We start from the raw sequence: 11,975 nt of genomic DNA, 5'->3' as shown, positions 1-11,975 counted from the left end.
TACTGCTGTGACACTTTTATTTGCAACACTTTTATAACACAAAACTCTCTTGATGAAGGTGCCATCCGGAAAACGCCGCCGCCGCCGTCTTGCATGACAGAGCGAGAATCTCTCTCAGCTGGACAAGCTGCGGTCGTACCTGCAGGGAGACATCTTCTTCGTCATCACCCTCCTCCTCCTACTCCCGCAGTGACGTCACTCACAGTCTGACGCAGTCTGGAATCTGCACGTGCTCGGTAGGGAGCAAGGCCGCCAGTTCCTGCAGGCTGCTGATGAAGCGAAGCTTCCTGCTGAACTTTGAACTGAGGAGGAGGAGGAGGAGGAAGTCAAACATTGTCATCTTCCCCTGCCTTGAGGAAGAGGAGCACACCTGATGAAGGGTTTGATGATGGTGATGAGCGTTTTGATGGACCACGTCGGATGAACCACGTACATTCCTTTCAAGTTCTTCCTCAACCTGCACACACACACACACACACACACACACATACACACACACACACACACACACACACACACACACACACACATACACACACACACACACACACACACACACACACACAGGAAGTCAGTGAAGATGACTTCCTAGGTTGCTTCGATGCCCCCTGCTGGAAACACACTGACGTGACACAAGGAAGCAGGGATGTAGGCAGTGTGTGTGTGTGTGTGTGTGTGTGTGTGTGTGTGTGTGTGTGTGTGTGTGTGTGTGTGTGTGCGTGCGTGTGCGTGTGCGTGAGAGACCTCCATGCGATGGTTTGGTAGCATTCCTTCAGCCAGCCGATGCCTGGAAGTTTGTCCTTCTGTCCTCCAGCACAAAGATAAACTATCACGTAGTTCTCCGTCACCATCAGATCCAGGGTTCCCACCAGGTACCTACAACACTCACATGCACACACACAGACATCATGCATGTGTGTGTGTGTGTGTGTGTGTGTGTGTGTGTGTGTGTGAGACTCACCTGAAGAGGTTGTCCATCACATACTGGTAATTTTCCAGACTGTTCTCCGGCAGGTAACAGGAGGAAAACACAATGATGTCATTCATCCCGTCTCCATAGTAACCTGAGGTGTCGACAAAGGTGAAAGGTCACTTTGCGGCACGCCCCTGTGCCCTCTTGGTGCTCTATGCCTCACGACATCCTTTGCACATGTCCCGAGAATGCGCCCCCTTATGCAAATGGACTACATGCTATGCGTCTGTCGCACCTCCGTGTGACAGGACCCTGAGGAAAGGCTCCAGGACGCTCATGTTGACGCGGCTCTCCTGGGGGGGCTCGCCCGCAGAGAAAGAGCGCCACCTGGTGCCCTGGCTGTCCACCATGTCCTCACGCTCCAGCGCCCCCAGTCCACCCTGCTCAGAGTCCGGCAAGGACCCGGTCCGAGAGGACGCCGCCACGCCGCCACCCCGCGTGTCCTCTGGAAACACACTGATGATGTCACCCTCGGTGACATCACACCTGACCTCTGGACCTGTCGTCACCTTCCAGATCCAGGTCGTCGGCAGGGAAGCGGAGGGACTCGCTGTCTGATGGCGTCTCCATGGCGTCCAGGTCAAAGTCCAGGCCGCCGTCCAGGCCGTCGTCTTGGTCCCCAGGAGACAGCGAGAGGAACGCCGAGTGGAAGTCGCCCGACTCGCTGCGTCCTGAAAAAGACAAAGAAGGCCGCGTCAGTGGACGACGGGACAAGACGCGCTCGCCTTCATCACAGTGCCACCTAAGGACACGCTGAGGGGCGGAGCCGCGAGGACTTTCTTCTTCTTCACGCCGCAAGATGCCGTCAGCGGCAGGGTGCTGGGACGCTCTGAGGACAGGAAGTGAGGTCAGACGGTTGACAGACAAAATAAAGGTTGGTAAAACGTGCGATGAGTGTTTGCCTGCTGCCGCTTTGGACGACACCTCCTCCTCCACTTCTCCTCCTCCATGATGACCACGATGACGACAACGAGAGAGGGGAAGCAGAGGCGACATGTTGACATCTCACTGAGTCTTCATCACACTGTCTTCTCACCTGTGTCCTCTTCCTCCTTCTCTTCCTCTCGCTCCTCTTCCTCTTCACAAGGACAATCAATCGTGAGAGAGGTCAATCACCTTGACCTCTCTCTCGTCTGAGTGCTTCTAACCTGCTGAGTCAGCGTCCCTCGTTGCCGTGGCGACGCGGCACCCTCGCGATGAAGAGTCTTCCTCACTTTCTGTTTGATGGTCACGTCATTAGGTACACGCAAGTTGTCATAAGAAACCACATCATCAAGGTCACCTTTGAACTCTGTCATCAAACTACAACAAACATCAAACTACTCAACTCATGAAACTACAATAAAGTAAAATGACAATACAGTAAATGGTCAATAAAGTAAAACTACAATACTGTAGGACTACTCTCTTGGGATAATGAAGGTATAATAAAGTAAAACTACTCACCTGACATAATAAAACCAAAATAAAGTGAAACTACTCACCAGAACTATGAAACTACAGTAAAGTAAAACTATTATTAAGTAAAAGGACTCGCCTGACATAATAAAACTACAATACAATGTAAAAGTAAAACTACAATAAAGTAAAATCTGGCATAATTCAACTACAGTCGGGTAAAACTACACTACTGGTAAAGTAATACTACAAAAAGTAAAACTACTCACTGAAAAAAAGGAACCCACGCAAAGGTAAAACTGCAAAAAATTCCAACTAATCACCTAAAATAACAAAATCACAATAAAGTAAAACTACAGTAAAGTAAAACAATTTACATGGCATAATAAAACTACAACAAAGTTGAACAAAATACAATAAAATAAACTCCTCACCTGACATCATGAAACTACAATAAAATAAAAGTACAATAAAGTGAAACTCCTCACCTAAAATAACAAAAGTAAAACTACAATAAGTAAAACTACTAACCTAACATAATGAAACTACGATAATGTATAACCCCATACCTAACATACTCAAATGTCAATGAAGTAAAAGTAGAATAAAGCAAAACTACTCACCTAACAGGATGAAAATACAAGTACTATAAAGTAAAACAACTACAATTACTTACTAATATAGTAGTACTATTGGCATAATAAAACTACAATAAAGTAAAACTACTCGTCTGACAGTGAAACTACAATAAAGTAAAACTGCTTACCTGAAATAATGAAACTATAATAAAGTATAACCCCTTACCTAACATAATCAAACAACAATACAGTAAAACTATACTAAAATATAATGAAAACACAATACTATCAAATTACTTGCCAGATGCAATAAAACTACAAAGAGTAAACCTACAATAAAGTAAAAATACTCACCTAACACAATGAACCCGCAATAAAGTAAAACTACAAAAAAGTAAAACTATTTACCTGCCATAATAAAACTACAATAAAGTAAAACTACTCATCTAAAATAAAACTGCTCACCTGACATAATGAAACTACAACAAAGTATAACCCCATACCTAACAGAATCAAACAACAATACAGTAAAACGCATAAGTAAACCTACTCACCTAATAGACCGAAAATACAATAATATAAAACTACTGACCTCTCATAATAAAACTACAACAAAGTAAAACTACAAAAAAGTAACACTACTCACCTAAAATAAATAAACCACAATAAAGTAAAACTACTCATCTGACAATGAACCTAAAATAAAATGAAACTCCAATAAAGTAAAACCACTCACCTGACAAAATGAAAATTCAGTAACTAAAACTGCTCACCTGACACAATGGAAACAAAATCAAGTAAAAGTGCCCACCTGACAGACACGTCGTGGCGGGGGAACAGGAAGGCGTTGGCAGAGCGACACTGTCACCTGGTGGTGTTTCATAGGCCTGCTTGGTTAGTGTATGGAATGTCTTGTACTGAGCAACCAGCACATGTCTATGGTTATCATCACACTCTTTCATCACTTCTACATTACAAAAAAACACACAAAAGCCAAAGAGAAAGTTAATCCATTTGTGTGTTGATGATGTTTGTTTGACTTGTTGCTGAGCGTTTGCTCGTCCCAACTGTGTGCCGTTGAATAGAAGCAAACTTTTATTATTGCTCTGCGTACTTCATGTAGTGTCCGCTGAGTGTGTTGTCGTGGTACCTGTTGCAGTACTTGATGTTGCCGTGACGGCTGACATGTTGGCTCGACTACACACACACACACACACACACACACACACACAGTTGGTGTTGTTGCAAAAGACATACACATGTACAGTATGTGCATAATAAAAGAATGCGTCTTGTTGCCTTTTGAAGAGTTTGTTGCAGACGACAATTTTGTGTGACTTAAAGACAAACATTCACACAAACTTTCCAAATTTAAGAATAATAAATAAAAAAGACTCACGGCAGCTCGGTGCTGGTCACCTCTCGCACAGGAAACTGGCTCACCTGATGATGTCATCACAGTGTGGGTGGACTCTGACGCCTCACCTGTAGGAGGGAGGGACTAGGTGTTACCAAGGCAACAGGACCAACACAGCTGTGTGTGCGTGTGTGGCAGTTGAGCATGCCGGACAAGAGCAAACAAGTTAAAGTCATCCAGAGGAGGAACAAGATGAAAAAAGGGAAGTCAGGTGAAGACAGGAAGTCAACAACGGCTGATTCAGAGGTCAACATAATTAAAGGCGCAGCAGATCAGGTTTCGGCCTGCTCGTCTAATCAGAAGGCTTCTTGTTTCCAGGGGGCGTGTGTGTTACGCTGCGCCCTGTAAGGTCAGAGGCTTGGTGACAAGTCACGTCAGAGGTTTTCAAGAGTGCTAACAAACTACCACTAAAATGTTGTTTGCTTTTCAAAACCCATAGTGAACATGTGTTTAAGGGTGGGAGGATCAATCCAAATATTGATACCAAGGGTAGTATCAGTACTGGATCAATGTTAAGGTGATGAGATAGAGAGTACTTTTTGCTTTCTTTTGGTTATTGTGCACTATTGATTTTAATTTCCTCAAACAATTAAATATAAAGGTCTAGTGGTTAGCATGTTGGCCAACACAGTAACAGCTTGGAGATGGGAAGACCTGGGTTGGATTCTCCCCTGGGCATTTCTGTGTGGAGTTTGCATGTTCTCCCCGTGAGCGCGTGGGTTTTCTCCGGGTACTCCGGCTTCCTCCCACATTCCAAAAACATGCAGGTGAGGTTAATTGGAGACTCTAAATTGTCCATAGGTATGAATGTGAGTGTGAATGCTTGTTTGTCTATATGTGCCCTGCCATTGGCTGGCCACCAGTCCAGGGTGTACCCCGCCTGTCGCCCGAAGTCAGCTGGGATAGGCTCCAGCATGCCCCCGCGACCCTAATGAGGAAGAAGCGGTATAGAAAATGGATGGATGGAATTAAATATAAAAGGGAAAAGAGGAAATAATTGTATTATTTTTGTGTTATTGTTATACTGTCTTGTATTGTGTAATTGCTCAGAAACAAATTTGTGACATTACAATCATTACCGACGCATTAAAGGCAAAAATAATTCGAGGAGCTGAAAAATGTTACACTAAAAACGATCAATATCAGTATCTGCTATTATTATTTTTTTAATTACTGAATTGACATGCATTGGTGTTTTGCGACACACGCAGACTCTTTACGACACATCTCTTCGGAATCTTCAGCATGAGTGAAACGATCTTAGTTAATTGAAACATGTAATAAAGCTTAAAGTGCCCACTACTAACGAGAGAAACTGTGTTAAAGTCTTAACAAAGTTACCAAAGTCTTAAATACGGTCTTCACTTTAGAAGAATGTAACAGCAAGCTCGCCAGTTAGCTAGCATGCTAACTGAAAGGCCACTTCCAGTAAAGACCTTCGCAATAATGTTCATAAAATGTTTTCGTCGATCACATCGTTTCGTTTTAAATTCCCCCGTAATGCAAATCTATTATAAATTTAAGTTGTGTGATTTCATGGGTCTGTCCTCAGTTTTTCGTATGTGTCAGTGCTGCCACCTGCTGATCCATGCTTTGTATTGAACTTTTTCTTTATATAAAAAAAAACTTAATACTGTACACCACATTGATGTCATATTCAATCATTTAATCATCACTTCGTTAAACTGCAAGTTTGTCATCGACGATACTCAAAGGAGTGGAAGGGCTAGCTCCGCCCACCGGAGTGACTGTCAACACACATCTAAGCGTGTCCGGAGTAAAAGGTAAACGAAACTCAAATCTAAATGTAAACATGTCCACTTAGATGTTTTTAGATGCAACCAACTGTGAATTAAGTTGGTTAATCGCTAACATGCCAACAACGTTAAAGATATTTTAACTAGTGTCCTACTTTGAAGCGAAGCGCTGAAAATAAACAAATGCTGCTAATACGTTTATGTTGAAAATACTCTGTTTTTAAACGTGGCTGTCAAGTCGGGTTAGCAGCCATGTGCTCACCAATTAGCGCTGCTGACGGCTAGTCAGAGTAAGTGAGGTTAGTCGGTGAAGAAGCTAACTAGTTAGCTTTTAACGTTGAGGCGCGGTGACGTCAGCGTTTGTGGCTGGTGGTCGGGTGGGCGTGGCCTCCGGCTGTAAACAGGAAGTAAGAGTCCGTGCAGCAGCAGCTAACCTGGCTGAGTTAGCATGTGATCCTAGTGCGGCTCTGCTAGCAGGAGAGTTGTTGCCGGACAAAGCTGCTTATTGTTGAGCGGAGGTGGGTGTCGACTGTCTTACCAACGCCGCTTGGGTCTGTGCGGTTGTGACTTTTCAAGTAATAGTCATTATTTTCTGTTTGGTCATTAGCAGCTGACTTTGTTCTCCAGGAAAGACATGACTTTCCTCATCTGAATGAAGATTTCTCGGTAAGGACGTCATGGTTGAACGCACTGTCACTTGAATTTGGCGACTGAGAAAGTTTTGGTAAAGAAGTGGTCATAGTGCTGTTTAGCTGACGTTGCTAACAGTTAGTCACCAGATCATGACTACATTCAAGAGGTTTTCCAGTGAATAACATCAATAAAAACTCAATGATTCATTCTCCTGTTTTGTTTGTATTAGGGAACGTGACAACGGCAAGGAGGAAGTTTGAGTCTTCTTTTTGAACTGTGGTCGTTGTCACATAGGTGCGGTTGTTTTATGGGACCTTGACAGTAGGCAGACGGGTGGAGATCATCTGGGTCATGTTGGAGCTTCACTTGTTGGCCACGCCTCCGCATGAGTCTGAGGAGTGACTGGACTGTCTCATGAAGACTGCCGAGTCCTGAGTCATTGTTCAGCATCATCATCATCATCATCATCATCGTCCTCCCAGCATGTCCCAATCCGCCTCGCCTCCTGAGACACACGTCTCCACAGAACTTCCTGTAACAGCCACCACAGAAGGGTCAGAGGCCCATCTCATGGACAGCGACAACACCCCCATGAGCATTTTGAAGGAGGGGGCGGATCCAACAAAGTCGTCACAAAACGGACTTATCGACACTAACCAGATGGAAGAAGAGTTGCAAGGGGGTGTGGCCACAGTGGGAGAGCCAGGTGAGGACGTGTTACCATGGTTACGCCATCTATGTCACGTTTCAGCATCGCACGGTGCCTCCTGTCTGTCTGCAGGTCAGGACGCGGACGTGCTCGAGAGTTCTTCCGTGGCAACGGCCGACAGTTCAGACGAGCCACGAGAGTCCAGCGACTCCGCATCCTTCTCCATTCCCAGTCTGGATCTGTCGGATGGGCCGGCGGCCGCAGGAAGTTCTCAGGATGTGGATGACGTCCTGTCCTCGTCCTACTCTGCCTTGGGGGCGGAAGGTTGCTCTCCGTCCAATGAGGTGGCCAGCCTGAAGGAGGACGAGCTGTCAGGTGACAACACGACGACGATAATAAACACAAGCGTGCTTCCGGTCTGTGACTGTTATTGTCCACCTGTCCAAAGGGGGCGCTGCTCCTACGACGGCCACCACCACGTCCACTGAGGCGGGCCCATCCACACCGGCATATTACCTGGTGAAGTGGATCACCTGGAAGGAGAAGAAGACACCCATCATCACTCAGAGCGAGAACGGACCCTGCCCCCTGCTGGCCATCATGAACATACTCTTCCTGCGCTGGAAGGTAGCAACACCTCACACACGTGCATGCAGCGTTCTCTTGACGTGTGTGTGTGTGTGTGTGTGTGTGTGTGTGTGTGTGTGTGTGTGTGTGCGCGCACGCAGGCCAAGCTTCCTGCTCACACTGAAGTGGTCACCACTGAGGACCTGATGGCTCACCTGGGTAAGCTCACAGCTAATCAGGTGATGACATAAGAAGTCGTCTCACCTCCGTGTGTGTGTGTGTGTGTGTGTGTGTGTGTGTGTGTGTGTGTGTGTGCGTGCACGCTCTGCAGGTGAGTGTGTGCTGTCAGTTTCACCCAGAGAAAAGACACGCGGCATGGAGCTCAACTTCCAACAAGTAGGCGCGCGCACACACACACACACACACACACACACACACACACACACACACACACACAATGTGTTTGCAAAAGATGTTCACACAGTTGGTGTCTGTGTCAGAACATGAGCGACGCCATGGCGGTGCTGCCCAAACTGTCAACGGGTCTGGACGTGAACGTTCGCTTCACAGGCGTGACGGACTTCGAGTACACCCCCGAGTGCATCGTGTTCGACCTGCTGGACATCCCGCTGTACCACGGCTGGCTGGTGGACCCCCAGGTGACACGCCCACTACCCGCCAATCATCCAGGTGACTTGTGAGTGCCCCCATCAGGCCAGCCTCAAGTAGGACGTGCACGTGTTTGTGTGTGTGTGTAGAGTCCGGAGATGGCGTCTGCTGTGGGAAAACTGAGTTACAACCAGCTGGTGGAGAAGATCATTGACTACAAACACTCTAGTGACAGCAGTCAAGTCAGTGAAGGTAACACACACACACCTGCTCAGCTTGTTGTCAACTCAGTCTCCATACACTGTGTGTGTGTGTGTGTGTGTGTGTGTGGGCGTGGGTGCACACAGGGCTGGCAGCCGAGCACTTCCTGGAGACGACGGCGACACAGCTGTCCTATCACGGCCTGTGTGAGCTCAACACCGCGGCCAAAGAAGGAGAGATGTGCGTCTTCTTCCGGAATAACCACTTCAGTACCATGATCAAACACAAGGTGGCAGCCTCACTCACGTACACACATTACATCGAGGCATGTTCACAGTATGCCTTCCCCCTCCCCCAGGGTCACTTGTACCTGCTGGTGACGGACCAGGGCTTCCTGCAGGAGGAGGCGTTGGTGTGGGAGTCTCTGCACAACGTGGAAGGAGACGGAAACTTCTGCGACTCCAACTTTCGACTGTGTCATCCTCCTCAGAGAGCTTCGCCTCCCACCAGCCTGCCGCCATGTGACCAGCAGCAGCAAAAGCAGATTGACCAGGTGCCACGTGGGCGGGACCCTCCTGGGAGGCCCTTTTTTAATGGTGGTCTCTAAGTTTGTGTGTGTGTCTGTGTGTGTGATAGGACTACCTAGTGGCGGTGTCCCTGCAGCAGGAGGGCGGGGCCTCGGGGCCCCTCAGTGACTTGGAGTTGGCTCGGCAGCTCCAGCAGGAGGAGTACCAGCAGCAAGGCCTGCAGCAGGTGACCCCTCAGGTAACCACGGTGACATCCACCTCACAAAAACGTCAGTCTGTGTCGCGGCGGTGACATCCTCTTATGCTCGTAGGCGAGAGGTCAGGGGTCACAGCCGGGAGGGGCCAGGAGAAGAGAGAAAGACTCAGACTGTGTCCTCCTGTAACTCTCCGTCCTCATTGTCATCACTCACGCGCGTATACACACACACACACACACACACACACACACACACAGATGCCAAACCTCAGTGCTTTGTCACATTTCATAACACCTTCATTAACCAGATGTTCCTGCTCACGTCATTATTACCATCGTGTGTTGATGAAGATAACAATTGTCATTGTCATTGTTTTGGTTTCAAGGCGGACAATAAAATGGTTTAAATAGAGTCTTTGTGATGATTGAGCAGTGGCGGTGAAGATCGCAAAAGACCGTGGTACCAGTACCGGTTTCATCTACACTAAGTCCGCTACTAACGAACATCCGACGTGCGAACATTCGGAGATACGAACACAAGCCGACTGGTCTATATTTTCATGCGTTTTGCCTCATAAGCCCATATTTATGCTGCCACATGCTTAAAAAGCAAGCACGTATTTAAACTGCTACATGCTTGACCAGCAGAGGGCACTGTGACACTGTTAATGGGACCAAATGCGGAGGACAGAAGGAGGAGGAGGGGAGGAGAGAGAAAGCTACATTGTAGCTGGATGATAGAACCCGGACAGAGCGTGTGATTAAAGTTTATGAAGAGTCGTCTGGAACCAATTTTGTTCGTAAGTTGGGGACTTAGTGTATTTTAAACACGCATGCAAGTTACATGGGAACACATCACGTTGTACAAGGCACACTTCCACATGTCTAAGAAGGAGTACGAAGAAGCAAAGCTTATTTAATCATACATTATATTACATTTGTTCACTTCCTGTCCTCCAAATGTACTCTTTGCCATTTTAAATACAAAGGAAATGCACAGTAAAATGATAAGGCAGCATAACGATGTGGTAAAGTAGGAGTCAAGGTTTATCATCACTGTAAATTACACAAGTCATAATAATGATATAATAACTGATGAAAGGGTTAATAGAGTGCAGACAATGTACTCACAAAGAAATGAAGCGTTAGCAGTAAGTGCAAGAGTGGTTAGCCATAACGTTGTATGTACAAAGTGGTTCAGGTCTCTTCTGTCATTGGCACTGAGTTGGGCAGCCTGACATCTGTGGCGGAGCAAAGGACGCCGACGAGGCTCCTTTCCATCACGGACAGCCAGCATCATCCAGTGCACAGCATCATCTCCCGACAGAAGAGCGGTTTGGGTGGCAAGTTACTATCACTGCTCTGCTCCGCTGAGAGAATGAGCAGATCATTCCTCCCCCATGCCGTGCCACTTTTCAACACAAGGGGGAGCAGTAAAAAAGGCACGCGGGACTGGACTTATTTTTACCTTATTATGTATCATTATTATTATGTATTACTATTATTTATGATGTATTATTGAACTCCGCATCCTTCTCCCTTCCCAGTCTGGATCTGTCCGATATTTTACTATGTTTTATTTTTAACTGATTTCTATCTTTGCAAACGTCAACTGCTTGCACTGTTTCTGGAAATTGCTCATTCATTGCATTGTTTGAGTTCTTTACTCCATCCGTTCCATAACCTGATTCACTGATATAATAAAGCACTGTTCGCGCATTTTTCTCTCAGGTCATATTTTTCCTCTCAATGGGACAGTGGGAGCATGAATGCAAGTTTACACATTAAAAATGATAAAGAAAAAAAGGCAACAGCACTTTTTTCTTCTTTGCACAAAAAACCCCTCATTTGTTTACATTGATAAGTTGGTCTCTCACACAACTTCACTCCTGACTAGCAGCCAGCTGTACAATACAGGAACTTCATAACAAGAAGCAATTAACATGTCTTTACTTCATTGGTTTTCGGATTAGAGATTAGATACAAATTGGACAACTTTACAGAGAAAGAGGAAATTGTAGTTCCAACAGCAGCAACGCTATATGCCGTATACATGACAGTGGCAGCGAATGCAGCACAGCAGGCTTTGTACCTGGTATAAATACTGTAATATATAGTAAAGAATAAAAAACAGCTTATCTGAGACAAAAGCAAAATCATTGCACACTGTCCACTTAAAAAAAATTCACATGTAGGATTTAGGGCTGTCAAATTATTACAATTTGTAATCAAATTAATTACAGTTTTGAAGATTGTGGGGGTACGCTATTGTGGCTCCGTCTGCCGTCATGACGAGATGTGGCTTGACGTGATGCGCATGTTAATGACACAAAAAATGTTAACGTAATTTAATTTAATAATTAATGAAATAAATTGGTCACCGCCAGCTGTACTGTATGTCTAAACAGAGCAGTACATGATAGAAACTAGTAGCTATAGCACAACAATGACAGTAGGTGGCGATGCTGAG

The 11,975-nt window shown here is 45.9% G+C and overlaps 2 protein-coding genes across 15 annotated transcripts; one reads left to right on the top strand and one right to left on the bottom strand.

Annotated features, from left to right (window-relative positions):
* Window positions 1-3: 3 nt before the first annotated feature.
* Window positions 4-6,475, bottom strand: LOC129173427 (BCL2/adenovirus E1B 19 kDa protein-interacting protein 2-like). Of its 9 annotated transcripts, XM_054764347.1 has the most exons (15): window positions 6,386-6,475; window positions 4,349-4,434; window positions 4,100-4,146; window positions 3,761-3,916; window positions 2,122-2,190; window positions 2,010-2,051; window positions 1,876-1,917; window positions 1,716-1,802; window positions 1,483-1,644; window positions 1,209-1,418; window positions 962-1,064; window positions 745-876; window positions 371-457; window positions 204-302; window positions 4-139 (listed from the first exon to the last, which is right to left on the bottom strand). In XM_054764347.1, exons 3-15 carry the CDS (start codon window positions 4,134-4,136, stop codon window positions 115-117), a joined length of 1,251 nt encoding a protein of 416 aa, XP_054620322.1. In that variant the 5' UTR covers window positions 4,137-4,146; window positions 4,349-4,434; window positions 6,386-6,475; the 3' UTR covers window positions 4-114. The 9 variants fall into 9 exon arrangements, 8 of the variants coding, with proteins under 8 accessions (XP_054620322.1, XP_054620321.1, XP_054620317.1 ...); XM_054764346.1 differs by having other exon boundaries at window positions 1,483-1,802; window positions 1,876-2,051; window positions 4,064-4,146; XM_054764342.1 differs by having other exon boundaries at window positions 1,483-1,917; window positions 4,064-4,146.
* On the top strand, window positions 6,022-11,236 carry mindy1 (MINDY lysine 48 deubiquitinase 1). Of its 6 annotated transcripts, none has more exons than XM_054764335.1 (13): window positions 6,136-6,150; window positions 6,731-6,789; window positions 6,986-7,462; window positions 7,538-7,780; window positions 7,854-8,032; window positions 8,134-8,191; window positions 8,304-8,368; window positions 8,473-8,631; window positions 8,731-8,833; window positions 8,929-9,071; window positions 9,141-9,335; window positions 9,419-9,547; window positions 9,621-11,236. In XM_054764335.1, the coding sequence occupies exons 3-13, from the start codon at window positions 7,240-7,242 to the stop codon at window positions 9,690-9,692; spliced, it is 1,569 nt and encodes a 522-aa protein (XP_054620310.1). In that variant the 5' UTR covers window positions 6,136-6,150; window positions 6,731-6,789; window positions 6,986-7,239; the 3' UTR covers window positions 9,693-11,236. The 6 variants fall into 6 exon arrangements, with proteins under 6 accessions (XP_054620311.1, XP_054620312.1, XP_054620310.1 ...); XM_054764334.1 differs by lacking the exon at window positions 6,136-6,150 and adding an exon at window positions 6,244-6,641 and having other exon boundaries at window positions 7,051-7,462; XM_054764333.1 differs by lacking the exon at window positions 6,136-6,150 and adding an exon at window positions 6,244-6,641.
* Window positions 11,237-11,975: the final 739 nt, after the last annotated feature.

Source organism: Dunckerocampus dactyliophorus, chromosome 20 (assembly GCF_027744805.1).
Source record: "Dunckerocampus dactyliophorus isolate RoL2022-P2 chromosome 20, RoL_Ddac_1.1, whole genome shotgun sequence".
NCBI classification, from domain to species: Eukaryota; Metazoa; Chordata; class Actinopteri; order Syngnathiformes; family Syngnathidae; genus Dunckerocampus; species Dunckerocampus dactyliophorus.
Note: the sequence above shows the minus strand (reverse complement) of the source record. Positions and strands in the feature narration are given on the sequence as shown.